The sequence below is a fragment of the Panthera onca genome, chromosome E3 (genome assembly GCF_046562875.1).
Source record: "Panthera onca isolate mPanOnc1 chromosome E3, mPanOnc1 haplotype 2, whole genome shotgun sequence".
In the NCBI taxonomy this organism is placed as follows: Eukaryota; Metazoa; Chordata; class Mammalia; order Carnivora; family Felidae; genus Panthera; species Panthera onca.
Genome location: NC_138354.1, coordinates 40,195,942 through 40,221,170, shown reverse-complemented (window position 1 = coordinate 40,221,170; position 25,229 = coordinate 40,195,942). Strand labels below are relative to the sequence as shown.

General features: G+C 60.5%; 2 protein-coding genes and 1 long non-coding RNA gene across 5 annotated transcripts; 2 read left to right on the top strand and 1 right to left on the bottom strand.

Moving 5' to 3' along the window:
- Nucleotides 1-70: 70 nt before the first annotated feature.
- ZNF598 (zinc finger protein 598, E3 ubiquitin ligase) lies at nucleotides 71-11,178 on the bottom strand. 3 transcript variants are annotated; one of them, XM_060648091.3, is made up of 12 exons: nucleotides 10,885-11,178; nucleotides 5,720-5,832; nucleotides 5,119-5,248; nucleotides 4,675-4,886; nucleotides 4,359-4,576; nucleotides 3,868-3,985; nucleotides 3,028-3,302; nucleotides 2,814-2,898; nucleotides 1,917-2,704; nucleotides 1,376-1,526; nucleotides 1,112-1,262; nucleotides 71-1,020 (listed from the first exon to the last, which is right to left on the bottom strand). In XM_060648091.3, the coding sequence occupies exons 1-12, from the start codon at nucleotides 11,107-11,109 to the stop codon at nucleotides 670-672; spliced, it is 2,817 nt and encodes a 938-aa protein (XP_060504074.3). In that variant the 5' UTR covers nucleotides 11,110-11,178; the 3' UTR covers nucleotides 71-669. The 3 variants fall into 3 exon arrangements, with proteins under 3 accessions (XP_060504074.3, XP_060504077.3, XP_060504076.3); XM_060648094.3 differs by having other exon boundaries at nucleotides 3,067-3,302; XM_060648093.3 differs by having other exon boundaries at nucleotides 3,877-3,985.
- A 51-nt stretch (nucleotides 11,179-11,229) lies between these two features.
- On the top strand, nucleotides 11,230-16,428 carry LOC144614788 (uncharacterized). The gene is made up of 2 exons (XR_013552958.2): nucleotides 11,230-11,366; nucleotides 13,443-16,428. It is a non-coding gene; the product is annotated as an uncharacterized LOC144614788 (long non-coding RNA).
- A 3,603-nt stretch (nucleotides 16,429-20,031) lies between these two features.
- NPW (neuropeptide W) lies at nucleotides 20,032-20,965 on the top strand. Its single transcript, XM_078440258.1, has 2 exons — nucleotides 20,032-20,557; nucleotides 20,779-20,965. The coding sequence occupies exons 1-2, from the start codon at nucleotides 20,135-20,137 to the stop codon at nucleotides 20,893-20,895; spliced, it is 540 nt and encodes a 179-aa protein (XP_078296384.1). The 5' UTR covers nucleotides 20,032-20,134; the 3' UTR covers nucleotides 20,896-20,965.
- Nucleotides 20,966-25,229: the final 4,264 nt, after the last annotated feature.

Genomic DNA, 25,229 nt, shown 5'->3' with positions numbered 1-25,229 from the left:
GCTGACAGCTCTGAGCCCCCCAGCTGCGGGGTGGTCTGGGAGGACAGAGAAGCTCAGAACACAGGCTATGTGCGTTATTGCAAAATAAATTTATTTGAAGATACACGGTCTTATAAAAGATCAGAGGCAATTAGAGATCCCAGATTCAGCTTGTCTCATAAAAAGATACAACTTCAAGTAGCACAATTTTGCGTCTGCTTTTAATCCTGAACGTTCTTGAATCACGAAACAGCCAACTGTTTACACAACACGCTCAACATCTGACTCCAGCACGGGTGGACCCACAGCTTCTGGCTTGGGGGCCGCAGCGCCGCAGCCCTCTGGCTGGGGGGGCGCCTGGAGAGGGCCACTGTTGCCACCAGCTTGGACAGCACGGACAGGCTACGGCCTCCCAGCCCTTCCCTCCCCTCACAACCTCCAAAAGCATGAAAACAAACCAAAAGCAGCCCGCCACCAAGGCCTTCGCCCGGCTCCCAGGAGGAAGCGGGATGGACTCCTCTGTGACGGTGTGCTGACGGGGCAGGGTGGGCCTTCCTGGTGACCCCTGGCGGGCTGGCCAGCTGAGGGGCCGAGCAGGCGGCCTCACCAGGGCCTCACCCGGCTGCACGGCAGCCAGGAAGGAGGAAGGAGGCTCACGGGTGTGGCGGCTCCTGCCCATGCTGGCGGGAGCTACGTGAGGATCCTGGCGATGGCTTGCAGGGAGGGAAAGTCATTGTCCTGGGCGGCGTGCAGTGCCTGGTGGCTGCTGACGTCCCCATGCGTGAGCACCTGCTGGCAGGTGGGGCACACGCAGCAGTCCAGGCCCGCCGGCCGGGCGCTGGCCTGCCACGCGCTCTTCTTCTTCTTGGCCTTGGTGCCCGGAGGCCTCTCTCGGCCTCGGAAGTGCGTGTGCGCAGACAGCAGCTCCTGCTGTTTGGCCGTGTCAGGCAGGAGCACCAGCAGCTCGTTGAAGATCTTCTGGAAGTTCTCCCCGAGCAGGTCACGGCAGCTCTTGTAATACTGGGCCGCGGAGATCACGCCCTGCCATCCAGAGCCAGACCCAGTCATGTCCCGTGCGGGCCTGAGCCCCAGCAGTGGCTGCACCGGCCCCCCACACCCCTGCCTGACTCACCTGTCTGAACTCCCCCGATTGGCTCTTGAACTTGCTGAAGCGGGCCTCGTCACTCTGCAGGAAGTCCCTGATGGACTGGATGAGCTGCAGGTTCCTCTCCCGGAAGTTCTCGGGCACCAGGTAGGCCTGTGGTGCAGGTGTCAGCCTCGGTCTGAGGGTCGAGAGATGGGGAGGAGGTGGAGGCTTCAGCCTCTGGGGTGGCCCAAGGTGAGGGCCCTCCCCGGCTCCCGGGGGCACAAGGCTGCGTGGCCCACCAACACTTACGCTTTTGTGGCGGTGGCAGTGCTGGGGACGCAGGCCGGGTGTGGGCTGGGCAGGAGGCCGGAGAAGCCAGGCGGCGGCTTGCTGACAGGGGGCACCAGGCCGGGTGGGGGTGGGGGTGGAGCGCCCTTCAGGAGCACCACGGCGTTGAAGCCTGCAGGGGTGGCCCCGCCAGACCCAGAACGTGACCCTGGCTGGCTGGGCTCCAGGGGCCACTGTGGCACCCCCCGCCGGCCAGCCCACCAGCTGCGCTCCCTCGGGCAACACTGGCCTCTTGCCCGAAGGTGACTTACTCCCTCCTCTGGAAAGGCCAAGGCCACTAGGCCTGCCCCAGTTTACAGGGAGGGTAAGCAGACTCCTCAGGGGGGTGCTGCCAAGCTTCTGGGGCGGCTGGCCCCTACCTCGCAGGCTTCCCGTCCCTGCTGGCTGGCCGGTGGCTGCTCCCCAACACAGCCCCTCAGGGTGTGCTCCCCCCTCCCCCCGGGCCCAGGGGCTCCAATCTGACCCAGATGCCCAGTGGCGGGCCTGAGCCAGGCGCACGTACCTGGGGGAGGGGGCATCCTGGGTGGGCAGGGGACTCCCAGTGCTGGGAAGTCTTCTTGGGCTGTGGGGCAGGGAAGGGGCCCCAGGGGCCGTGGGAGCCCAGGGGGCTCCTTGGGCGTGCTCCGAGCCGGGGCCGGCCCCTCCGTGTGTCCGTTGACAATGACGGCAACTGGCCCCTCGGCTCTGCCAGTGGGTGCGCCAGGGGTCCGCTCGGCCCCAGGGGGTCCATCTCTGTCAGGGGGCGGTGGGGGCGGCGAGGTGGCACCCGGCTTCTCTGAGCCCACCTTCTTTTTCTTGCCAACCTTGGTGAGGGTCTGGGTGGAGGCCAGTGCCAGCAGGGAGGAGACGGCCACCGTGGTGGGCACGCTCCGGAGCTCCTGGGCGGTGAGGCCGGCGCGGCCATCCTCCTCCTCCTCCTCTGAGGGGGGTGGCCCGCCCTTCTTGCTGCCCTTGCCCCCCTTCCCAGCCTTCCTGGGGGGCTGGCTGCTGCCGCCAGCAGCCTGGGCCCCTGTGGTGGGATGCGCGACTTTCTTGCCGCCACTGCTGTTCCAGGCAGAAATGAGGCTGGTGGGGGCAGAGCTGGGCTTCGAGGCGGAGGACACCAGGGCGGGGAAGTCGTCCTCCTGGAAGGTGCTCCTGCCTCTGGCAGGGACATGGTAGGCCAGAGCCAGCCCCGCGGGGCCCAGAGCAGCCGCGGCGGTGGACGAGGAGGAGGCGGAGGAGGAGGTGGAGGCGCAGAGGCTGGGGAAGTCTTCGTCCTTGAGCTTCGAGGTGGGGGGCGGGAGGGTGCTGAGCCCAGGAAGGGGAGTGGCGTCAGCGGCCTGTGGGGCCTCCCCTGCCCCGCACCCACCTTCCGCAGGAGCCCCCCCTCTCTTACCCCGGTTCTGCGCAAGCGTACCTTGGAAGCATGGCCCCTGCGGCCGGGCCGGCTGCCGGGAGGGACTCCTGGCTTATGGGACCATTGGCTGAGGCTTCCTTGGGGCCTGTGAGACATAAAAGGACTCGAGGTCAGCGCTGAGCAACGTCCAGGGTGTGGGAACAGACCCCCGGGTGAGCTCCCGGGGGCCCCTACCAGTCCCAGGCACTGTGTGGGCCTGGAGCCTGCCTCTCACCTCCCAGGTGGCTCCCATGCCAGGGCAGAGTCAACTCACCTGGACCTTCACCCTGAGTCCGGGGCGGGCGCCGGGCACCTCGGAGCTCCTCGAGACCCCGCACCCCTGCCTCCTCCTTCTTGGGCCTGCCGCCCTCCTCCCGATCCTCACTCCTGCGTGTCTCCTGCTGCTGCTGCTGCTGCTGCTGCTGCTGCTGCTGTTGCTGTTGCTGCTGCTGCTGCTGTGCGGCCACTGAGGCCCGGATGGCAGCTGCCACTTCCCGGTCCTCTTCTTCCCTGGGAGGGGGAGGCCTTCAGGCTGGGCAAGGCCCAGGACTACAGCGGTGCGCAGAGCGAGGTGCTGGGGAGGGGCCCCCCACCCCCGATGCATCCGGCCAGCGGGCACAGGCCCACCCTCACTGGCCAGGAGAGGGCGCTGCGGATACGGCACGACTCAGGTGCCAGCCTCAGGCTGGGGCTCCCCGGGCAGCCAGGGAGCCCAGTGCTCCGGGCTCCACAGATGCCTCCGTCCTGCCCGACACTGGGGGTGGCACCCGGCCTGAGCGTGTGTTTCCATCAACAGCGTTTCACAGCTCAACTGCACGGAGCCCCCAAGTGACACAGGCCCCCGTCACTCACCCCGACCTGTGTTACTAGGGTCTCTGGTTACAGCTAGAGAAAAGAGCAGGGCACGTCTGCTTGCTCAGGACACTAAGCAGGCCCACTGCCAGGTACAGGACGCCAGACACCGGAAGGCCAAAGTCCCCCAACCCCTCTGCCTGGTCCCAGCCCAGTTGTCGGCCGCTGCCACCGCCGCGGGGCCGGCGCCAGGAGAACGTCAGCGGCACGCAAATCCTCCCACCTCTTGTACCTCCAGCTTCCTCGGCGGCTCTGCTGGGCTCCACGACCACTGGCCCGGCCCGCACGGCCTTGGCGGTTGTACCTGTCCACCTCCTCGTAGTCCTCGCCCCCGACGACCCCTGCGGCCGGCACACAGCCTGTCAGGGGCCCGGGCCGGACCGAGGCAGGTGCTCCAGGAGCCCCGAGGATGGGCTCAGACACCTCCAGGGTCGATGTCAGCCCCAGGCGCTCCTCACTCCACCCCACTGCCCCACCCCCACCCCCGGGGGGGCAGATAGGAGACACCAGGAGCCGACTGCTGCAAAGCGCTCCCTGTGGTCACAATGTGCTCAGACGCTCAGGGCTCGTTGAGAGGCGAGGAGGTGCGTGTCTCCCGTCCACTGGCACACGAGGGGTCAGGTCAGGACCTGGGTCTGAGGTCTGCAGGCCCCCGGGGAGCGCCCGGCGGGAGCCGGAGGGAGCCCCGCTCCTCAGAGGGAAGGCTGTGCTCACCCTCGTTCCGGCGAGAGTGCCGCGGCGTGTAGCTGAACTGCAGGTCGATCTGGCGATTCTGGCGGGCCTCAGCACGGCTGCGGCTGTGGCAGGCCGTCCTGTGGGCCTTGAGGTCAATCTCGGTGCGGAAGGCATGGGTGAACTGCTCGGTGCTGCAGCGACCCTCCTCACACAGGAAGTGCTTCTCCCGGAAGTGTTCGCGCAGGTAGGCGTAGTCGCTGGCGGGGGGCCGGGGTGTCAGCCGGAGCCCGTGGGCCCCGCCACCCCGGCCAGCGGCCCTGCCCAGCCTGCTCGGGTGCCCGGGGCCCGCGCCCACCTGTAGTAGTCTTGGGCCCCGTCCGAGTCACAGAAGTGGCAGAAGTAGTGGTCTCGCCGCAGGTGTTTCAGCAGCTCGTCGTTGTCCAGGTAGCGCTCGTCACAGAACTTGCAGAGCGGGTGCCCGCGGTGGGACGTGTCATCGGGGTCCCCCTGCATGCGGTGCCGCGCCAGGTCCTTGCGCGAGTACCATTTGCGCTCGTACGTGAAGATCTGCAGGGAAGAGGGTGCTGGGCGCCGGGGGGGGCCCTTCCCACAGCCCCGCAACACAGGGGACCCGGTGGCGCTGGTGCCGGCTCTGGGCCCCCAGACGCCAGCAGCCCCTCCCCGCCCGGGCTGCGCGAGGCAGGACAGCTGGGGGGACGCGCCCGGCAGCGGGGGACGGGGGGGGGGGGGGGGGGGGGGGCCCGGGGCCCGCGAGCCAGGAGAGCGGGGCGGGGCGCACCTTGAGGTGCCTGAGGCACAGCTTGCAGCAGAAGAGCTCGTGCTGCCTCCGCATGTGCTGCTCCAGGTCTCCGAAGAGGCCGAACGGCGGCAGCTCGGGGCACTGTGGGCACTCGTGCTGAAGCAGCTGCCTAGAGACACATCGGGCCCCCCCGGGCCGTGCGGGCACTCAGTGGCACCGGCCGGAGGGAGCCCTGGCGCCTACTCACAGCCTCTGCGTGCGCTCTGGGAGGAGCCAGGACGACGGGCACCCGGCAGGCCCACCAGCGCAGGGGCCCCGGGGTTGAGCCCGGCGGCGGGATGGCCGACCTCTGCGTAGGGCGGGCACGGTGACTACCACACTGGGAGCCAGCCCCTCACCCGCCCCGCAACAGCCGCGCCCTTCATGGGGTTTCCTGCCACGGGCTAAGATCCCAATTCACGAGGGCTTGCATGCGCCTCACACGCCCCAGAAAGCCGGCACCGCGCTACAACCCAGCGCTTTCCCTAGACTCGCCCCGCCCATCCACCCCTGCTGGGCTGACGCCAGGAAAGCAGGGGGGCCCTGACACAAGCCCCTCCCCAGACCCAGGCTGGCTGCAGGCCCCTGGGACCCCGCTCACCTGTACAAGGCAAAAACTTTCCCGTCCGCGAAATAGATGTCATACTTCTTCTCGTGCTGCAACTGGTGGAGGGGGATTGTGGCAAAGGCGGGAAGCTTCTTCCCAAAGACCACCTGGAACCAAGAGTGAGGGGCCTGCTGAGAAGGGCTGTGGACACCCACTGGAGGGCACTGTCCGGCTAAGAAGAAAGGGAGGCACTCAGCCCCTCGTGGGAGGCCCACGTCAGGCCCTGCGGGCAGCAGTCTCTGCTATCCTGGGCCACCCAGGGCCCCCTCTCCACACCTGCGGCGTGCCCACCTGGGGTTGCCCGGATGGAGACGCAATACCCGGCCTGGCCACCAGGGGGCGGCAGGCTCTCCCTCATCCACAGCCAAACCAGCTATGCAACAGACCGAGGTCATCCCAGGGGCGGTGACCCCAGGGGGCAGTGACAGGGACGAAGCAAGCCAGGGCTTAATCACATGGGTGTTGAGCACAGGCCAGATGCAGTCTAAGAAGCAGCTATGGAAATAATGTCACCAGGACGAGACAGGCAACCACGAGTCAAGGCCTAGTCATGCTCTGTCCACCCATGATGCCACAGAGGAGTCGGTCGTGGCCCCTGACTGCTTCTTGGCCAGGTTCCTGCCTGCCATCCGGTTGTCAGGGGGGTCAGTGCCGAGCTGCGGGCACTCAGCAGGGGCAGGGTGCAGACACTCCTGCAGCCTCTTTCCCAGGGGTCTCGGGTACTCTGAGTACAGCGTGCTCAGCCCCTCCACAGAGCCCAGCCCCAGGACCCTCCCGCAGGCCCAGGCCTCCCCTCCTAGACAACAAAGGCACTGTTCCCTCCAGGCTCCCTCCTCGCTGGCCCCCACTCCCCTCCCTTGGATCCAGACACACTGCTGGTCTCTCCACGCCCCTTTCCACTCCACCACTGTCCCCCCTCGCCTGGAGCTGGTCATTCGCCTCAGCTCAGAGTCCTCACCTTGGGCCATGTCAAGGTCATCCCTGTCATGTTTAGACTCAGCTAAGCTCAGCCAGGGAGGATACCTGGGATCAGAATGGCCATGAACTTGGAAAAGCGCAGTACTGGGTGGGGAGAATGGGTGGTCACAATGTCCCCCAGCAGCAGGACGGTTAAAACTGGTTCCCTGGGGGTCCTGGGGCAGAAGCTGGGGACCTCAGTCCACACTTCTGGTGATACACTGTGGGTAGAAGAAGCCGACCCCCACACCCCCATAGGAGCCCAAGGGAAGCATCAGGGTCCAGCCACACCCATTGTGGGGGGTGGAGGAGGACGAGCTTGCCCCAACAGGCTTTTCTTCCCCTTGATGTCACGTCTGGCAAGGCTGGGCAGGGTGAACGTGACCACCCACCACTGCCCCTGCCACGCAATGAGTGGGTGCTCATTACAGCTGTGCTCCTGAGTCTCCCCCTCCCCCTGGTTTTCTCCCAGGACCCCGGCCACTGCCCCTGCCACGCAATAAGTGGGTGCTCATTACAGCTGTGCTCCTGAGGCTCGCCCTCCCCCTGGTTTTCTCCCAGGACCCCGGCCACTGCCCCTGCCACGCAATAAGTGGCTGCTCATTACAGCTGTGCTCCTGAGGCTCGCCCTCCCCCTGGTTTTCTCCCCAGGACCCCGGGTCTCACACTGGCCTCTTCTCAGGAGACCTGCCCCTCTGGGGCAAGCCCCCACCCAGCCCTGCTTTCCGAGCCCAGACCCTAGTCCCTACTGCCTCTTGCCAGGGGACCAGCGCCTGCACACGCAGGACCCTGAGCTGGTCAGGGTGCTGCAGTCCGGCCACAGATCACAAGGCCTGTCGTGCAACTCAGGGTCCTAGCTCTGCTGAGGCAACACGGGCAGCAGACTTAGGAGCCCGGCATCTGCCCACAAGGCGGCTCAGCAGCAGCCCGTGAGGGAACCCCCAGCCAAAAGGCATCCAAGTCCAGCAGACTAAACAGAGGAACAACTTCCTTCCGCAGAGGACACCAGAGCCGGGTCGCACCGTCACCACTGCCTCCCCCAGCTCCAGCGCCTTCCTCTCAGAGGTCTGCCCTGATCCACCTTGGGAGTGTCTTGCTGCGGGCACCCTCGCTGTGGACAGAGGTAGGGTACAGTCCTCAAGATGGACTGCCAGGCTGTGCTGAGCACACGTGAGCCACGCCAGGAGAAGGGGACACTGGGCTGCCTCGGGAAGGGGTGGCAACCCCAGGAAGAGGTTGGGGAAAGGAAAGTGGCTGCGGCACACAGGCTCAAGGCTGGGTCTGTCTGAGAATGAGGGGGAGCAGGTTTGGAGCCAGGGGGTGCGAGTGGGGAAATGCTGGTGGCCCCTCCTAGACAGGCTGTGAGACGGGGCCCCCGGAGGCCTGCACCAGATGTCAGGAGAGTGAGGGGAAGGCAGGAAGATGGCAGTGCGGCTTGGCGTGGCCAGTGTCCCTGCCCACAGCACAGGGTGAGCGAGTGGCAGGACCGAGTCGCCAAACAAGATCAGGGCACGGTGGCCCAACCCGGGACACGGAGGAACCGCCAGGCATCCCACCAGCATGGCCCGAGACCCACCTACCCTAGTGATCACCCTGATGGGAGAGGGTCATGGGTCTGAGGACAGACGCACAGCCCCAGCCTGGACACGTGAGGATGGACCATCCCGGGAAGCCCTTGGGTAGGCCAGGCAGCAGGTGTTAGAGGGGGAAAGGGCACCCCTGGGTGGGCCCCAGGATACCAGGCCAATCCCTGAAGAGAGGGAGCAGGAGATGGGAGGAGAGCCCTGCTTGGACCCCCACGAGGTGGGTATGTGATCCTGCCTGGGGCTTTGCTGCTCCCCACTCCCAGTATGCAGTGGGCGCTCCTTGAGCATGAGTGGAAGAAGGGATGGGTGGCGCTAGCATCGACCACTGGCGAGAGTGAGCCTGATGCTGAAGGTGGGCCCCATCTAGAAGCACAGGCCCCTGAGGAGCCCAGGTGGACCAGGCCAGTGGGGATGGGCCCCGACAACAGAAAAACAAGACCGGTCAGCAGGTCTGGCCTCCTGACCTGTCATCAGCAGGTCCCCTCCCACCTCCTGCCTGTGAAATGGAAGGGAGACTAGCTCAGACACATCCCACTTTGTACAGCAGCCCCATCAAACCTCTTGGACGTGCAAGGGGCATCAGGGCCAGGTGGAGCCCAAGACCTGAATCATCTCTCAGAAGAAAACGGCCTGTAGGAGAGATGTGACTGGGGAAGAAGGGTGGATGGGAAGCCTGACATTGGCCTTGCCGGTGCACCCTGGAAACCATCTGGGGTGGACAGAGACAGACCTGAGAGAGAACCTGGGAGCCTGGCCTCGCCTCTACCCTGAGCACCCGCTGGGCAATCTAGATCAGTCTGGCTCCTCGCCTGACCAGCAGCTGCAGGGCTGCTCTGCGTCTGCTCTTTGCAACGCCTGCCCCAGGGGCAGACACAGGGAAGTGCCCGGTCCAGGGGTAGGCCTGTTCTACACAGTCCCTTGGCTCACTTTCCTCCCAAGTTTTTACAAAGACTTAGTCCTGTAAGGAAGGACAGAGCAGAGGCAGGGTTCAGGGGCTGGGGGTTGCTGTGGGATTCCCTGGCGGGCATGGCACATTCAGAGGACAGTGCAGGACTCAGCAAGGGAACACAAAGGACCAGGGTGGGGCTGCAAGTTCAAGAGTGGGAGGGAAGCGAGATGAACAGAGAGGATCGTCATCTCACACACTTCCCGGGACACTCTCCTGCTGCCCAGTAATTCAGGGCAGGCCCGAGAGGAAGGCCAGAATCAGCCAAAGGCACCCAGTGCCAAAGCACGCCCCAGCAGGAGCCTGCTGACAGCTGATGTCAACACCCCCTTGCCACAGAGCACTGGAAGGGTGTGGGACCCACAAGGAGTGAGAGAGGCCAGATGCCGGCTAGAGTAGCCACACATAGGTGCCTGCTCGCTTCCCGAGTGAGACCTGCACCCCCGTCCTTCCTGGAAGGAAACTACAGGTGCACTGGGAAACCTGGCCATCCAAGAGTTACGTCATGCCATGCAAGCATGCAAGAGTGGCAATGCTGGGAGGCGCCCATTAAGCCACAGGCCCAAAGCTTTCCTGACCACCCCTCCACCCTAGATCTCTCCCAGGGCTATCTCTGTTCACCCCATGATAGACTGGCGGCATCTCCAAGCGTTTCCTAATGGAGCACAGAGTAAGTGCCCACGGAGAGCTCGGGAATTATAGCATCAGACATAATTTCTACTTAAACAAAACAACCAAAGGAACTACTCCTCAACAATGCCACTTCTGCGTCACTTCTAGGAAGAAGAAAGTCAGATTCCCTGGCAGATGTCACCAGCCCAAGCTTTCCATGAACAAACCACGGAATTTCACAATGCTGGAAGCAAACAGATCTCAAAGCAAATCCAGGGAGCTCCAGCTAGGTGCTCCCAGCCAGCATCTGGCATTATTGGGAGGGTGGGGGGAATCTCCATGGTGTCCTCTGACACCCTCCATGGCTTCCAAGTCTGGAAAGAGTCATAAACATCCCCACCTCCACTGTGGAGCTGAGCCCCTCCCCCCACCCTGAATTGGCAAGGAGGAGAAAAACTTCAGAACACTTTTATCCCGATCCACCAAGAGTCCTAAGGAAACCTCGATGGTCCTGCCTTCCCCTGCGGTGGGCAGACCAAGGGCCACCGCCCCTCCATACATGAAGGCGCCGGTCTATGGAGGGAGGACTTTGCTGGGGTTAACCTGAGGGACCCAAACACACGTCTGGGCTGGAAATACCCACTTTGACCCTCTGCTTCCAGGACAGACTGCCTCTGGAGGTGCTCCCTTGCCCAGTCCCCTCCACCCCATGTCCTCCGCCTCCAGTGGAGACCCCTGAGGAAAAAACTCTCCAGAGCAAGCAGGTTAGGTAGTTCTTGCTCTGATCATGCCTCTTCCTGTGGCCCGGCAGGAATCCCTGGGGCGCAGGACGAACCGTCCCCCCCAGGGACCGCTCCCTCTTCGACCCAGCTGAGGCCACCCCCTGCCTGCCGGCCCCACGGCCGGGAGCCAGCCCCGGGTGGCCCCGTCAGGCTTGTCTTTCGGAAGCCGGCGCCGCCAGGCCCGCGGCCGGACACCAGGAAGGCAAAGTCCCTTTCCGGCCGCGCCCCGCGCCCGCCCCGGCGCCCCGAACGCGCGGCCCGGCCGGCTCGGCGCACCTGGCGCAGCTCCTCGCGGCACACGGCGCAGTAGCGCTGCTCGCACAACACCCGCATCTTGGTGGAGCAGCGGTAGCACACCGGGTGGTCGCAGCGGCCCAGCGCCGTGGCCTCCAGGTCTCCGCAGCACAGCACGCAGCTCCCGCCGCCCCGCTCGGGCGTCACCGCCGCCGCCGCCTCCAGGGCCGCGCGCCGCCCCTCGGCGCCCGCCACCGCCGCCGCCATGGTCCGGGCTGCGGGCCCCTCCGGCCGGCGCGGCGCGGCCTGGCTCCCGGCGGGCCCGCCCCTTCCGGGACGACGTCAGCGCCCCGCCCAGCAACGGGCCCGCCCGGCGGAAGCGCGCGCCGCGACTTCCGCCCCAGCGAGGCGCGACGGCCAGAGCCGGGCTGCGCAAGGGCTCCGTGGCCAGAGCTCTTCGCGCGGGGACACGCAGCGCCGCCGGACGGGTGCGAGTGTCCGAGCGACCCCGGATGACGCTCAGTGTAAGTGTGCCCCTGCTGTGGATGGGCCGTACTCGCGTGCAAGCGCTCTCCCGTGTCGCTGCGAAATGCAGAGTTAATGCGACGGCCCGTAGTTTATAAGCTAGGCTCTCGTCTCGGGAGCCCAGCATTTCTCTCCAGCCCTCACCGCTTGTGTTTGGAACACACACGGGCCTGCTCGCCAGGCACCGCTACCACCTCCCTAAGTAAGAGTTTCCTGCAAATCCTTATTGGAAAAGACATCCATCTCCGAGCCAGGGACTGTCTCCCCCTATCCTTATGGAAAAATCAGGTGGGGAACACGTGCTCTTCACTGGGCACACCCTGCTGAGCTTGGGGGAGCGGGGGGGGGGGGGGGGCCTTGTCGCGGAGAAGCATCAGCGCAGGTTTGTTGAATTGATGGTGGTGAATACCGGGGCTTCCTCCCTGCCCTTGGAGGCCAGGCACACTCCAGACCTCCCTTACGTCATCGAAGGAGGCGAGTCAAATCTGAAACCTTGTATAAAAAAAGGCAGTGTGTTGTAGGGAAAGAGTCTGGACTTTATTTTTAATTATTCTCTTCTTTTTTTTTTTAATTTTTTTAAATGTTTATTTTTGACAGAGGCAGAGAGAGAGAGAGACAGAGTGCCAGCGGGGGAGGGGCAGAGAGAGAGGGAGACACGGAATCCGAAGCAGGCTCCAGTCTCTGAGCTGCCAGCACAGAGCCCGACATGGGGCTCAAACTCACGAGCTGTGAGATCATGACCTGAGCTGAAGTCCGTCAGTTGCTTAACCAACTGAGGCACCCAGGCGCCCCCCCCCCCCCCTTTTTTTGTGTAGGCTTCATGTCCAACGTGGGGCTTGAACTCACAGCCCTGAGATTGAGAGCCACCCAGATGACCCTCTTTTTATTTATTTACTTTTTAAGTAGGTGCCATACATAGCTTGGGGCTGGATCTCACGACCCCGAGATCAAGAGTCATGTGCTCCACTGACTGAACCAGCCAGGCACCCCAAGCCTGGACTTTAGAATCAGACAGAAATGGGCTGGAAACCCCCCTTCAGCCACTTACTTGCTGGCAAACTTGATTGGCTCACCAAACCCTTGGCTTCCTCAGTTGTAAAACAGGGATCATCACACCAAAGAAATCTGGTGGACTGGCCACATGCAATTGCCATCCGACTCTCATGAAAGCCCACTAAATGACAGTAAAGGAATAAAACACTTTCAATCCACAAGTGCAAAGAGAACAGGAAGGGAGGAAACAGCTAGTGAAACACATAAACACATTTTAGGACAGGAAGATGATGGAGTGACTTAATTTACAAAACATCCTTAACACATTTGGGGGGAACCCTGGTGAGTTTCACTGCGGGCGAGCTGAGGCGGGGGACTAAAAGCTGCAGTGTCTTCAAGTCAGTGCATGAACCCGGGGACCTGGGCCCTCCTCCCCTGCCCTGATGACTGTATCCAATCCCTTCCGCCCCACCAGTGCTCTCATTAAGAGACTTTCCAGTGGAGAAACTGACCAGCCCCAGAGAAAAGCTTCACTGACCACAGCATTACAGAAGGAAAAGCCATTCCTACAGTGAAGCCCATCACTCAGCAAGCCATGCCCCCACACAAAGGGCGTCCAGCTCTCATGCACACATGGGGACAGACAGGCAGCCAGATCTCTAGGCTTAGAAGGAAAACCTGCAGTGTGAAAGATAGGCCAGAATAAGCCAACCCAGAGAGCAAAAGGAAGGTTTTAGAAAGAGCTGTATTTGGGGTGCCTGGTTGGTAGAGCATAGGACTCTTGATCTCGGAATCGTGGGTTTCAGTCCCATGTTGGGTGTGGAGACTTCATTCATTCATAAATAAACAAACAAACATACATCATACACACACACACACACACATACATACATACGCGTGGGTGGCTTAGGTCATGATCTCATGGTTTGTGTGTTTGAGCCCTGGCATCAGGCTCTGCACTGACAAAGCCTACTTGGGATTCTCTGTCTCCCTCTCCTTGTGTCCTTTCCCTGATCTCTCTCTCTTTCAAAATAAATAAGTAAACATTTAAAAAAAAAAAGAGCTCTATTTGATATTTCCAGAAAAGATACCGCTTCCATGAAATGAGAATGAGATGCCTTGGACGATAACAAGCACCAAACAAATCAGAACAAGAAAGAGCTACTAGAAATTAAAAACATAAGTAAAAATTCAAGAGCAAAATGGGAAGATACAGTTAAAGAAATCTCCTGGCAAACAGAACAAAAAAACAGATGGAAAATAAAGAGGATGGAAATCTTTTTTTTTTTTTGATAACAGTAGCTGTGACTTCTTTTTTCTTTTTTTTTTTTTTAACGTTTATTTATTTTTGAGACAGAGAGAGACAGAGCGAAACAGAGCACGAACGGGGGAGGGTCAGAGAGAGAGGGAGACACAGAATCTGAAACAGGCTCCGGGCTCTGAGCTGTCAGCACAGAGCCCGACGCGGGGCTCGAACTCACAGACTGTGAGATCATGACCCGAGCCGAAGTCGGACACTCAACCGACTGAGCCACCCAGGTGCCCCAAGAGGATGGAAATCTTACTCTAGAAGGTACGATATGTAATTAATAGGAACTTCGGAGAGAACACAGAAAACGGAGAGGGGCAAATTATGAAAGACTAAGGTAACACAGGCCACGGCTCAGGGACACAAGTCTCCATACTGAAAGGGCCCAGGCAAGGAAGAAAGGCCGCCCGCGAGTGACATCATCAGGCACAGCAGAGGCAAACAGGAGGACTGCAGACAAAGTGAAGATCCCCCCCCACCCCCACCCCAGAGCTTGAAGGAGGGGGAGGTGAGGAGGGAGAAGACCCTGGAAGGATGGAGAATCAGACTTTACTCCTGGAACACAGGAAGCTGGAAATTCTGTCAAGTTTTTGAGGGACTAGGATATCCATGCACACCTTCTATGCCCAGAAAAATCTTTCCACTAGGCATAAAGCCACTGCCATAAAAGGGACAACGTATTTAGCACACATGAAGCTACCAGAGGGTTCACATCTCCAAATAGTTAGGGACTATCCGTTGGAAAATGACCTGGCATCCAGAACACGGGTTTCAAGCCAGATGAGAGTGACAGCAAAGTGTGGGATGGTGCCTGTGCGGAGACTTCTGAGTAGGTGTGAGAGGAGAGGGGTATGCAGTCTGGAGCAGGAGGCTGCCACCTCCCCCAGGGAGGCCTCCAGAAAACACGGTACTCTTTGGGTGCCCTCACGTGCTTGAGAATCCGGAAAAGTTACTACAAAGAGCTCGACCTATCTCTCAGAGCCTTTGGGGGAAAATAGCAAAACAAGCATATAGAGAAACAAGCAGAGAAAAAAAAGTAACAAGCATTCGGCAAGAAAGGAAACCTAACCATGGCACATTACTTGGCTTAGCAGCGAAACGATTTACACGGCCATAATGATGTGCACGCTGACTGGTGAGTTAGCCAAAAGTTGTGATAAAATCCTAGTAGAAGGATGGAGGGATGAAAAGTGGGCTTATCGGGGTGTAAGAGGGCCGAAGCTTCATCTGAATTTGTAGGAAGGCTTTTGGTGCTGCCTACGACAGATACTTTGGAAAGCAGCAGTTTATAATCTAAGGGTCTGTGGTTCCCAACTGGGGGCAGTTTTGCCCCCAAAGAGGCATTTGTGGTGGTCACAGCAGAGTGGGAACGTTACTGGCATCTCCTGGTCCATTAGTTTCCTGTTGCCACTGTTAAAAATCACCACAAATTTAGCAGCTTAAAACAACACATTCCTTGTCTCACAGTTAAGGAATTCAGAAGTTCTAAATGAGTCTCAACTGGGATAAAACCAAGGTGCAGGTGGGGTCCTCGCCTTCTGATGAGAATCCGTTTCCTCGTTTTTCCAGCCTTCGAGGCGCCCCCCCCCCCCCGTGTCTGCAAATTGCGTCATGCCAGCCTCTTGGCGTCGTCCCCACCCCTTCCCTGACCCCTCACTAAAGGACTTCCACACTAAAGGACCCATGTGACGACGCTAGGCCCACGTGGATGATTCAGGACCATCTGCTTATATTCAGGTCAACTGATGAGCCTGCCTAATTTCTAATTTCGTCTGCAAGTTCAGTCCTCTGGCCCCTTATCCAGTAAGAGTGCACGGGTTCCAGGATATATGGGGTGCAGACGGCTTGGGGAGAGGCTGTTACTCTGCCTGTACAGATGAGTAAAGGCCAGGGATGCTGTTCCACGTCCGACAGTGCCCAGGGCAGCCCCCACAGATGCGGGCAGTGCCAAGGGTGAGGAGCCCCGATGTGGCCATCAGTTTTGCTGGGGGCTTCTGGTTGGGAGGGGGCGAAGGGAGCTTCCTGGGGAGCTGAAGTCTTTGCTCTCTTGATCTGGGCTGTGGGCACACAGATGTATGCATCCCTAACAAATGCAGTTGTTAGATGTGCACACTGAAAGTATGTTATGCCTCCTCGAAAAGACCACTGGGGGGCCTGGATGGCTCCCTTGATCAAGCGTCTGCCTCCCATTTCTGCTCTGCTCGGGATCCCTGAGTCGTGGGCTTGAGCCCCACGTTGGGCTCCGTGCTGAGCTAGGAGCCTGCTGGGGATGCTCTCTCCCCTGCTCGTGTTCTCTTTCTCTCGAGACAAAAAAAAAACAAAACCACTGATTTTTAGAGTAGCAGTTAAGTTTACGATTTTTAAATAGGGGGTAAAACTAGAAGAAGTAGCTGGGGGACTTGTGAGCACTTGCCATCTGCAGAGCAGGACTGGGATGTGAACGGCAGGCGGGGCGGTGAGGACGCCTTTAATGTTTCTCTCCTGGTAGCATTAATTTATAATGTAAATTACCTTACTAGAAATTAGTAATTAAAAATAATAAGACAGGGGCACCTGGGTGGCTCAGTTGGTTAAGCGTCAGAGTTCAGCTCAGGTCATGATCTCATGCTTCAAGGTTTTCAGCCCCGCGTCGAGCTCGGTGCGGACAGCTCGGAGCCTGGAGGCTGCTTTGGATTCTGTGTCTCCCTCTCGCTGTCCCTCCCCAGTTAACACTCTCTGTCTCTCTCTCTGAAAATAAATAAATACAACATGAAAAATAAGACGAAACAGAAATTTGCTCCATCACCGCATCCTTAGGCTGGAAGTCCCTGTCGGGGCCAGGCTCTGTGCCCAGTGTTGAGGCTGAGTGTCAGGAAGATGTCCTGGCCCAGGAGGGCTTGGTGCCCGTGCGGGAAAGGTGGTGCGGAAACAGGCCAAAGCCACGTTCCCTTGGTTCCCAGGAGGCTGTTGGGTGGATGAAGGGAGAGGCAAGCCCCACAGAGGAGAGTCAGTTCTCATGGCCATGGACCTGTCACCTCCTCCCCTCCTCCCACGGTGGAGCTTTGGCTCCAGACCCTTAGTGGGAGAGGGGCAGAGGCCTTTGTCACTGGGTCCCTGGGTTCAGGGGTGGGCAGGGCACAGAGCCCCCACCCCCGTACCCTAAATTGGGAGTCCCCAGGACTACTGTGTGCTTCGCTCCCCCCACCTGGCCCTGGGCTCCCTCCCCCCAGGCCTTCTGCACACCTGCACCTGATAGGAGCCCCGCTTCCTCTCTGCCTGGCCTTCGTCCCTTGTTCCCACCATGACATTTCCCTTCTCGGCTTCACAGCTATAAAAAAGCAGGACAAGCGGCTCGGGTTTTAACTTCAGATACCGAACATCATCGTGCAGAGTACTTTCCTCTCTTTAGCCGTCGTGCTTTGGGGATTTGCCTGCGCTGGTACTTGTAGCTGGACTTCAGTGTTCTAACCGCCACGGAGACTCCATTGCCGCCTAGCCACAGGTGATCCTATGCTGACGCCTCCCTTCGATCCCTGGGGGCTCCAGGAGCCCCCCAAGTACCCTTAAAAGGGAGGATGTGCAGCGGCAGAGGACCCTGGCAGCCCGCGTCGTGCCGCGGTGCCCGCCCACCGCACACTCCAGGCGGCTCTCCAGGCCCCTTATGGTGCCCCGGGGGAGGCTGCTTTCCATGAGGCTCCCTGGTCCCGTGGTCCTCCAGGTGCGCCCACGGCTCCCTCTGCGCCCGCCACCCCAGCAGCGCCTGCCCCGTCACCCCTCCATCAGAGTGTTTTACCAACAGTTTAGGAGGCAGGTCAGCAGCCTCTGGGACGGTAGCAGCCACAACCATTTTTTTATTTTTATTTTTTAAATTAAAAAAATTTTTTTTTTTTTTTTTTTCAACGTTTTTTTTTTATTTATTTTTGGGACAGAGAGAGACAGAGCATGAACGGGGGAGGGGCAGAGAGAGAGGGAGACACAGAATCGGAAACAGGCTCCAGGCTCCGAGCCATCAGCCCAGAGCCTGACGCGGGGCTCGAACTCACGGACCGCGAGATCGTGACCTGGCTGAAGTCGGACGCTTAACCAACTGCGCCACCCAGGCGCCCCAAATTAAAAAAATTTTTAATGTTTATTTTTGAGAGAGAGAAAGAGAGCACAAGTCGGGGAGGGGTACAGAGAGAGGGAGACACAGAATCCGAAGCAGGCTCCAGGCTCCGAGCTGTCACACAGAGCCCGACGCGGGGCTTGAACTCATGAACCGTGAGATCATGGCCTGAACTGCAGTCACTCAACTGACTGAGCCACCCAGGCGCCCCTTAAATTTTTAAATGTTTTTATTTATTTTTGATAGAGACAGAACGTGAGCAGGGGAGGGGCAGAGAAGGGGAGACACAGAATCGGAAGCAGGACCCAGGCTCCGAGCTGTCAGCACAAAGCCCGATGTGGGGCCCAAACTCATGGACCCCGAGACCGTGACCTGAGCCGAAGTCAGATACTTAGCTGACCGAGCCACCCAGGCTCCCCTGCACAACCATTTTTTTAGCAGCTACTGTGTGCTAGGCATGGCCCCAACACCCACGCCTGAGTTCATGCTCACAGCCAGCTGATGAGGGGCCATTATCATTCCCAGTTTGCAAATGAAGAAGCAGACAGGAGAGACTGGGACACACACCCTTCCCCCACACCCCCCACCACCAAGCACGGCACACATCCCCCCCCTGTTCTGCAGGGCCCTGTGGGGAGGGCTGCTGCTGCTTCTGACTGCCCCCCCCAGAGCTTGCCAGAACCGTGTCGGGCCCCTCCTCCCTTCGGCAGGTGCCATCCTCTGCCCCCACAGCCCCACGATGGTCCCTTGACATGGAGACCTGGGAGGAAGGACTGGCCCAGGCTCTGTTCCCTTCAGCTCCCAGAATCACCCCTTCCCTTTTGCTAAAGACACAGGCAGAGGGTGAGGGACAGTTTCCGTCAAGAACTTCAGCTCAGACCCCCAACCTGGGGATCTAGGTTGGAGCCCACTCGCCCCACTGTTACCCAGCAGGTGTGATCCAAACAAGTCCATTTTCCTGGTGCCTTAACCTTCCTCACTGGCAAATGGGGTCAATAATTGACCCCCCTCAGCGCGCCTGGCTGGCTCAAGTCACCGGAGCACGTGACTCTTGATCTCAGTGTTGTGAGTTCGAGCCCCACATTGGGTGTAAAGAGTACTTAAAAAAGTAAAACCTTGGGGCGCCTAGGTGGCTCGGTTAAGCGTCTGTCTCCTGATCCCAGCTCAGGTGATCTCAGGGTCTTGAGTTCAAGTCCCGCCTTGGGCTTTAGGTGCATAGCTCACATAAACAAACTTAAAAAAAATAATCATCCTACCTTCATGGCATTGTTAGGAAATAAAAAATAAGACGTTTCAGGATCCTTGGTGTCTGGAATCTAGAAGGTGTTAGGTGAATGTTGTGGTTGCTGGGGGTGCGGTGAAGTCGGATTCTTTTGAGGGCTGCATCCTTCCTGGGCTGGGTTTCTGGCAAGAACGGGTCGGGCTCTGCCCTCTGGAAGGGGTTGTTAAACCCCTGTCGCCAGGAAGGAATACTCGGGGACTGTTCACACGAGGGCCATGTAGACGGGATGCTGAGTGATGGCGAGGAAGGGAAGGATGTTGCAGGCACAGAAGTGCAGAGGTGGGCAGAATCACTGTTTGCTGGGTACAGCAGAAAGATGATGGAGACTGGCCAGAGAAAATGGTCTTGGGTGGGGGGAATCAGGACCAGAAAGCAGGCTAGAGGGCCACAGGGCCTCATCCTGCCCAAGCCAGGGCTGCCGGATGAGAGGGGCTTCCTCTTGATTCTGGAAGCCCTAGGGAACCACTAACCACCTCAGGGAGGGCTCCATGTGGCCAAACTCGTGGTTGCAAGCATCCAGCTGCAGCTGGGAAATGGGTTGGTGGGCAGAGGCGAGGGTGGGAAAGGAGAGGAAGGGGTAGGGGACAGACTGAAGAGCTATGTAGGTGAGGACAAGAGAGCCCTCCGGGAAGTAGATCCACAGAGGGTTCTTGAATGATGCAGAGGGCTCTTCCAGCCTCCGTCTTTCCTCTTCAGTGTACAGCCTGCAAGAGCTGTGGTTAAGGGGGCACCCATTCTCCTTGGGGGGAGGAGGAAGCAGAGCAGCCCCCTGGGGGAGGGGACGACAAGGGCGCTCCCAGCGGATCGTCAAGATGAGCTCTGGCTGAAGGCCCACGGCCACTCAGAGAAGGTGCTCTGATAACCCACCCACGTCCTTACCACGGCAGCCTGGGCCTCTTTTCTCCCTCCTTTGGGAGCCCAGGGGGTACCGCCGGGACGAGCAGGGGCGGGGCCCGCGAGCGGTTATAGTCGGATCCACCGCGCTCCGGCTCCCCGACGCCGCCGCAGTCCCGCAGGGCGCCGAGACCCGGTTGCGTTAGTTCCTGGCCCGCCCCGCCGGGCGGCCGTGCACGTGAGCATCCTGGCGCGGGGCACGGGGATGCGGGGCCCTGCGGGCCGGCCGGTGCTCGCATTGTTGCTGCTGCTGCTGTCGCTGCCCGCTGGCGCCTGGTACAAGCACGTGGCGAGTCCCCGCTACCACACGGTGGGCCGCGCCGCGGGCTTGCTCATGGGGCTGCGCCGCTCGCCCTACATGCATCGCCGCGCGCTGCGCCTCGCTGCCGGACCCGTTGCCTCGGACACCCAGGGCCTGGGCGCGTTCCCCCAGGAGCCATCTGCCAGAGACACCCTCCGTCCGGCGCCCGTCCCCCGAGGTGCTCTTCTGCTGCCCTCTGGGGTTCGGGAACTGTTGGAGACTGGAAGGCACTCGCGCGCAGGGCTCCGGGTCAGTGCGCCTTGGAGCTGGCGCCGCCCCGAGCGCGCGCCGGAACTGGAGCCAGGGCTCCTCCGTGGAGCAGGCCAGGTACGTGGGGAGAAGGGGGCGAGGACGTCTGGGGAGATCTGAGCCCGGTGGGCCCACTCACATGCCCACGAGGCACCCCACGACTCTCCTGTCTCCCACTCCTTAGGGAGAAAGGCTTCCCTGGAGTGTCGTACCCTTTCCAGCCTTGGGGACGTTTTGTGTGGGGGGTGGGTAGTGGAGGGCGCACAGCCCTGTCCTCGAGGCCCTGCTCTTCTTTCTAGAGCCTTTGGAGAGTCTCCTGTTCAGCCACGGTCTGCCCAGAGAACCGCGTTCGCCGGACCCCACCTCTCCAGGGCTATCCTGAGCGCAGCCCCTGCTGGCAATGCCCTTTCTCCTGACCCAGGCAGAATAGATTAGTTCTCTAGGGCTCACAGCGACTGGTCAATAAATTTGCCTGCTTCATGTGTCCCCATGTGTGACCCCTTTCCTCTGTGATGTGTACTTGGCATCTAGCTCTAGGGCACAAACAGCTGCACCCACGCCCTGGCAAATATCAGGAGCCTTCTCTCTGGCCAAGGGATGCCCGCTCCTAACCATGTCCAACTGTAAGTGCTTGGGGAACAGAAGGGGGGACAGAGGCAGAGACATTGCTGGGGCCTAGATCCCCTTTTCCCTTCTCTGCCAGTACTGCCCCTCCTATTTGGGGGTGGGGTCATCAGACCAGGTCCCAGGGTCCCACAGGAGGGGAGAGGTCTCATGGGAGGTACGCACGAGTCAACCCCTGGGTCCTGCTGCCATCCACCAGAAGGAGAGTAGGCACTCATACCCTACCAGCTGAGAGGGAGAGCCCCCACCTCAGCCTCCCAGGAGCCCTGCAAGTGCCCCCCCCCCTCACTGTGGCCCCTGGCCAGGTTCAGGAGCCCTGGCAGCCCACCCAGCCTTTCCCCCATCTCCCGGCTTCATTTCAGCCATGATCTCCTTTGTACCCCTTCTTCAGGCCACGCTCTCCTCCTAGGGAGGAAAGGCCCCTTGCCTCCCCAGAGACTCTTCCCCCTCTGATCCTCTCCACATTTCCAGTTATTGGCTCCAAGCCCCGTGTAAATGTGCTCTGCCATCTTGAATAAGGACCTCCCTCCACCTGGGCCCCCTTATAGATCCTGCTCACAGGTGCCCGGGCCTCTCCACCCTTCTGCTCCCTCATTAACCCTCCTCAGTATGGGCTCTGACTCCCACAACTGTTCTGGACCAGACCTCGAAGTGCCCGTCTGCTGTGCCCTGATACCGTCTGCCTCCCGGAGCCCTCCCTTGGCCATTTGGCAAGGTCTTCCCTTGGGGCACCCAGCAAGGACTGGAGGAGGGGTGGTCCCATGCCTGTTGGGCCAGCTAAGTTCGACAGGCCCACCTAGAACTGGCCCCCACATTCCCCTTGGCCTCTGGAAGCCCCTGTCTCCTTACTGGCAACTCCTCATCTCCTGGATGCATCCTTCTCCCCACGTGGTCCCCTAACGTGGGTGCTCTTTTTTACTCCACCCTCCCAATTCTTACCAACCCCTGGATTGATTGATTTATTATTTATTTTTTAATGTTTTTTTTTTTTTTTTTTTTTTTTTTTTTTTTGAGGGAGAGAGACAGACAGTGAGCAGGGGAGGGGCAGAGAGAGAGGGAGACACAGAATCCGAAGCAGGCTCCAGGCTGTGTGCTGCCAACACAGAGGCCAACGCGGGGCTGGAAGTCACGAGACACGAGATCATGACCTGAGCCGAAGTCAGACGCTTAACGGACTGAGCCACCCGGGCGCCCCGACCAACCCCTAAGTTTACTGACTCTGATTCCAGGATCTGCACTGAGGGGAGGGGCGGCCACCTGACTCCTCAGGTCAACACACTCTCTGCACTCCAAGTCCACTCCTGCCAAACTTGGTCTTTCACAACACGCGTGTCCTGTGCACAACACCTCAAGGGCTCTCCACCACTGATGGCACGAAATCCATGTGCCACGTGCACAAAGTCTAGGGCTGCCCTGTCCCGCAGTCTCATTGCTCCCTCCCCTCCCTCACACAGAGAGCAGGAACTCTGGGCAGATTCCAGAACAGCCCCACGGTCCACCCTGAAGAAGGACTCTGGGGCCTCAGGCCATGTTTAAATGCCCTCCTCAAGGGCTGTGCCAGTCCTGGGCTTGCCCTTGGATCTAAGCGATGTTTCCCCAGTGCTCAGCAGCGCCTGGTGCCAAGTGGCCTGCAAATGTTTGGTCACAAGTGCCGGAACCCTTGGTGAGACGCTAGATTTCACGAGGCCTGGAGGTACCCCAGTCCAGAGAGGTTGGTGCCAGGTCCAAGGTGAAAGAGCGGTGCCGATTAGGGACTTGGCAGAGGCCCAGCTTCCCTGCCCACCACCTACGTGCACCCCCGTGCCCCTGCAGTACAAGGAGCCCCCGTGCGTCGCTCCCGCTCTAATCTCCACCCAGCCCGGGAGGCCGAACTGAGTCGGAGCCAGAGGGGCGGGGCCTGGGCCAGCCCCTCGGATGAAGCAATCCCAGCGACAGGCAGCAGGTGGCGCTGCGCGGCTGCTCTCTCGGGCTGCAGTCTCCCTCGGAGCAGGGGCGTGGGCGGGCCCAGAGCGGGTGGGCGGGCTCCTGCGCTGCCTCCCTCGGTGGTCGTCGCGGTTCTCCCCTTCTTTCCCCTTCTCGTCTCCGGGTCTCTCGTTCTCATCACAGTTTCCGTCGCGCTGGTCCCCCGCCTGCTCCAGTTTCGAGCTCTGAAGAGAAGCCTGGCGTAGTCCGAAGGCCATAAGCGAGGTCCTGTCATCCCGTGGGGCCATTAATGCCCATTAGGGAGGCAGCGCCGGCCCGGGAAGCTCTGGGCCATTACCGGGGCGTCAGACAAATGGCTCCACCCCACAGACGGGCCCCCGACCCTTCCTCTGGCTCGGGACCAGGCCTCAGCCCACTGCCACAGCCCAGAGTCCCCGCCCAGGCCCAGGCTCCGCCCATCGCTGGGGGCGTTGCCCCTGGGAGGTAGCCAGAGCTCGGAGGAAAGCCCCCTCCCCACCAGTGGAGCCCCAGGCCAACCCACACCCCAGGTGGACCCTCTGAGGAGGGAATCCCCGGGAAAGGTCTCCGTCGCCGCCTGTCGCAAGGCCTGTGTGGCAAGGTGGCAGGAGTGGGATGAGGGCTTCGGGGCTTGGGGATCACCTCCCACCTGACCTCCCCCTGCTGCCAGCCTAGATGATCAGTTTCTCTGGCCCATTTCGCGGGAGACCCCAAACAGCTTACAGCCCCTGAACACCTTTCTGTCTGCTCTTCTGAGCCTCTGTCCATGCTGTTCCCTTGGTTTGTTTCTCTGTCTCGCTCTTCTCTCTCAGCTGGAGGAAGGGCATGGGAGAGTTTGCCCAGGAGAGCAGCTGGGTTGTCTTCCCTGCCTCTGTTGTCGGGCCCCCATTCTTCCCCTGCTCCTCTTCCCCATTCCTGCTCCCCCTTTGGAACTTAACCTGCAGCTCTCCTTTATTCTGGGGTGTTATTAACTCTACTTTGTTGCCTTTTGTTGTGCTGTGAAGCAGTGTTCCTGGCCCCTGACTATGACCACCCACCCCTGATTCCGCCTCCCTCCAGTGGTGGTCTGTTCCCATCCATCGTCACTCACTGGTTGAGTCCTGGGCTGCGGGAGGCAGTGAGGGCCAGTGGCTGATCCTGGCAGTGTCTGTCCTATGTGTGTGGGTGGGGTGGGGGTGGGGGGGAGGAGATGTCCAAGCTTCCCAACCCGGAGGACCAGGGGTTCCTACCTTCTCTGCCCCCAGCCTGGGGGGCTCCCACCCAGCCACCTCCCTAGATGCTGGTGTGGCCCCAAGCTACAGCCTGGCAGGTCCTGGCTGGTGCTGGTTGCTATGGGGTGACCCCTAAGCCCCATCAGGAATAGTATATAGTAGACAGCCCTGCCACACCCATCCTCACAGCCACTGGGAGCAGCAGCACCAGTTGGGTCCGGAGAGGCCAGTCACAGGCCAGACAGGCAGCCTCTGGACAGAAAAGCAGACAGACGCCTATGGCGGCATCAGCCAGGAACTTAGAGGTGGGGGTGGGGAAGCAGCCATGCAGCTTTGGCCTAAGTGGCTTTTAGGGGCAGCAGCTGGGGTGTGGACACCCAAGGGGCTGCAGCCCAGGAGGCTGCCCAGAGAAAAGCTCTGTGCTTGGGCAGAGGCTGGGAGCCCAGGCTGAGGGCACTGGAGAGGGGAGAAGGAGCGGCAAGCACTAGGCCCAAGCTGAGTCTGCCTCTGCCCCCATGGGGAACTGCCTGGGCTGGCTAAGCCTCAGCCCAGGGAACCAGGTATGTGCAGGGGGCTGGGCAGGCTGGGAAGGGGCAGGGGCAGGCTGAGGGGGAGCCTGCAGCTCAGCTGTCTTCCTGTATCCGAGGCTGGGGAAGCGCTCGGTGGTAAAGTGTGGACTTGGCATCTCACAGCCCTGCCCTAGGGAGCCAGGGAACCTCGCCTGGGTCTCATTCCTCTTTAGAACTTGGTTCTCTGATCTGCACCCTGGGGTTGTTCCAGATAAAGTGTACTCAGAGCCACAACAAAGCATAAATGGTTTTCTGTTGTCATTCTTGTCTTGTTGGGGGAAGGGGTACTCCTGCTGGGGATGGCTAGATGCTAGGGGAGAAGGACAGAGGGAGGGGAGGGCTGGGGCAGAGATCACAGGGGCCAGCTCCTGGAAACAGCTTCTGTGAGCACTGGTCACCAGCCAG

What these genes read in the sequence shown, in the direction of transcription:
- ZNF598 (XM_060648091.3), bottom strand. Translation starts at nt 11,109, where the DNA reads ATGGCGGCGGCGGTGGCGGGCGCCGAGGGGCGGCGCGCGGCCCTGGAG. An exon ending in GCATGGGAGCCACCTGGGAG is followed by an intron (nt 2,899 to 3,027) that starts GTGAGAGGCAGG and finishes TATGTCTCACAG; the next exon opens with GCCCCAAGGAAGCCTCAGCC. An exon ending in CAGGATGCCCCCTCCCCCAG is followed by an intron (nt 1,527 to 1,916) that starts GTACGTGCGCCT and finishes CCACCCCTGCAG; the next exon opens with GCTTCAACGCCGTGGTGCTC.
- NPW (XM_078440258.1), top strand. Translation starts at nt 20,135, where the DNA reads ATGCGGGGCCCTGCGGGCCGGCCGGTGCTCGCATTGTTGCTGCTGCTG. An exon ending in TCCTCCGTGGAGCAGGCCAG is followed by an intron (nt 20,558 to 20,778) that starts GTACGTGGGGAG and finishes TCTTCTTTCTAG; the next exon opens with AGCCTTTGGAGAGTCTCCTG.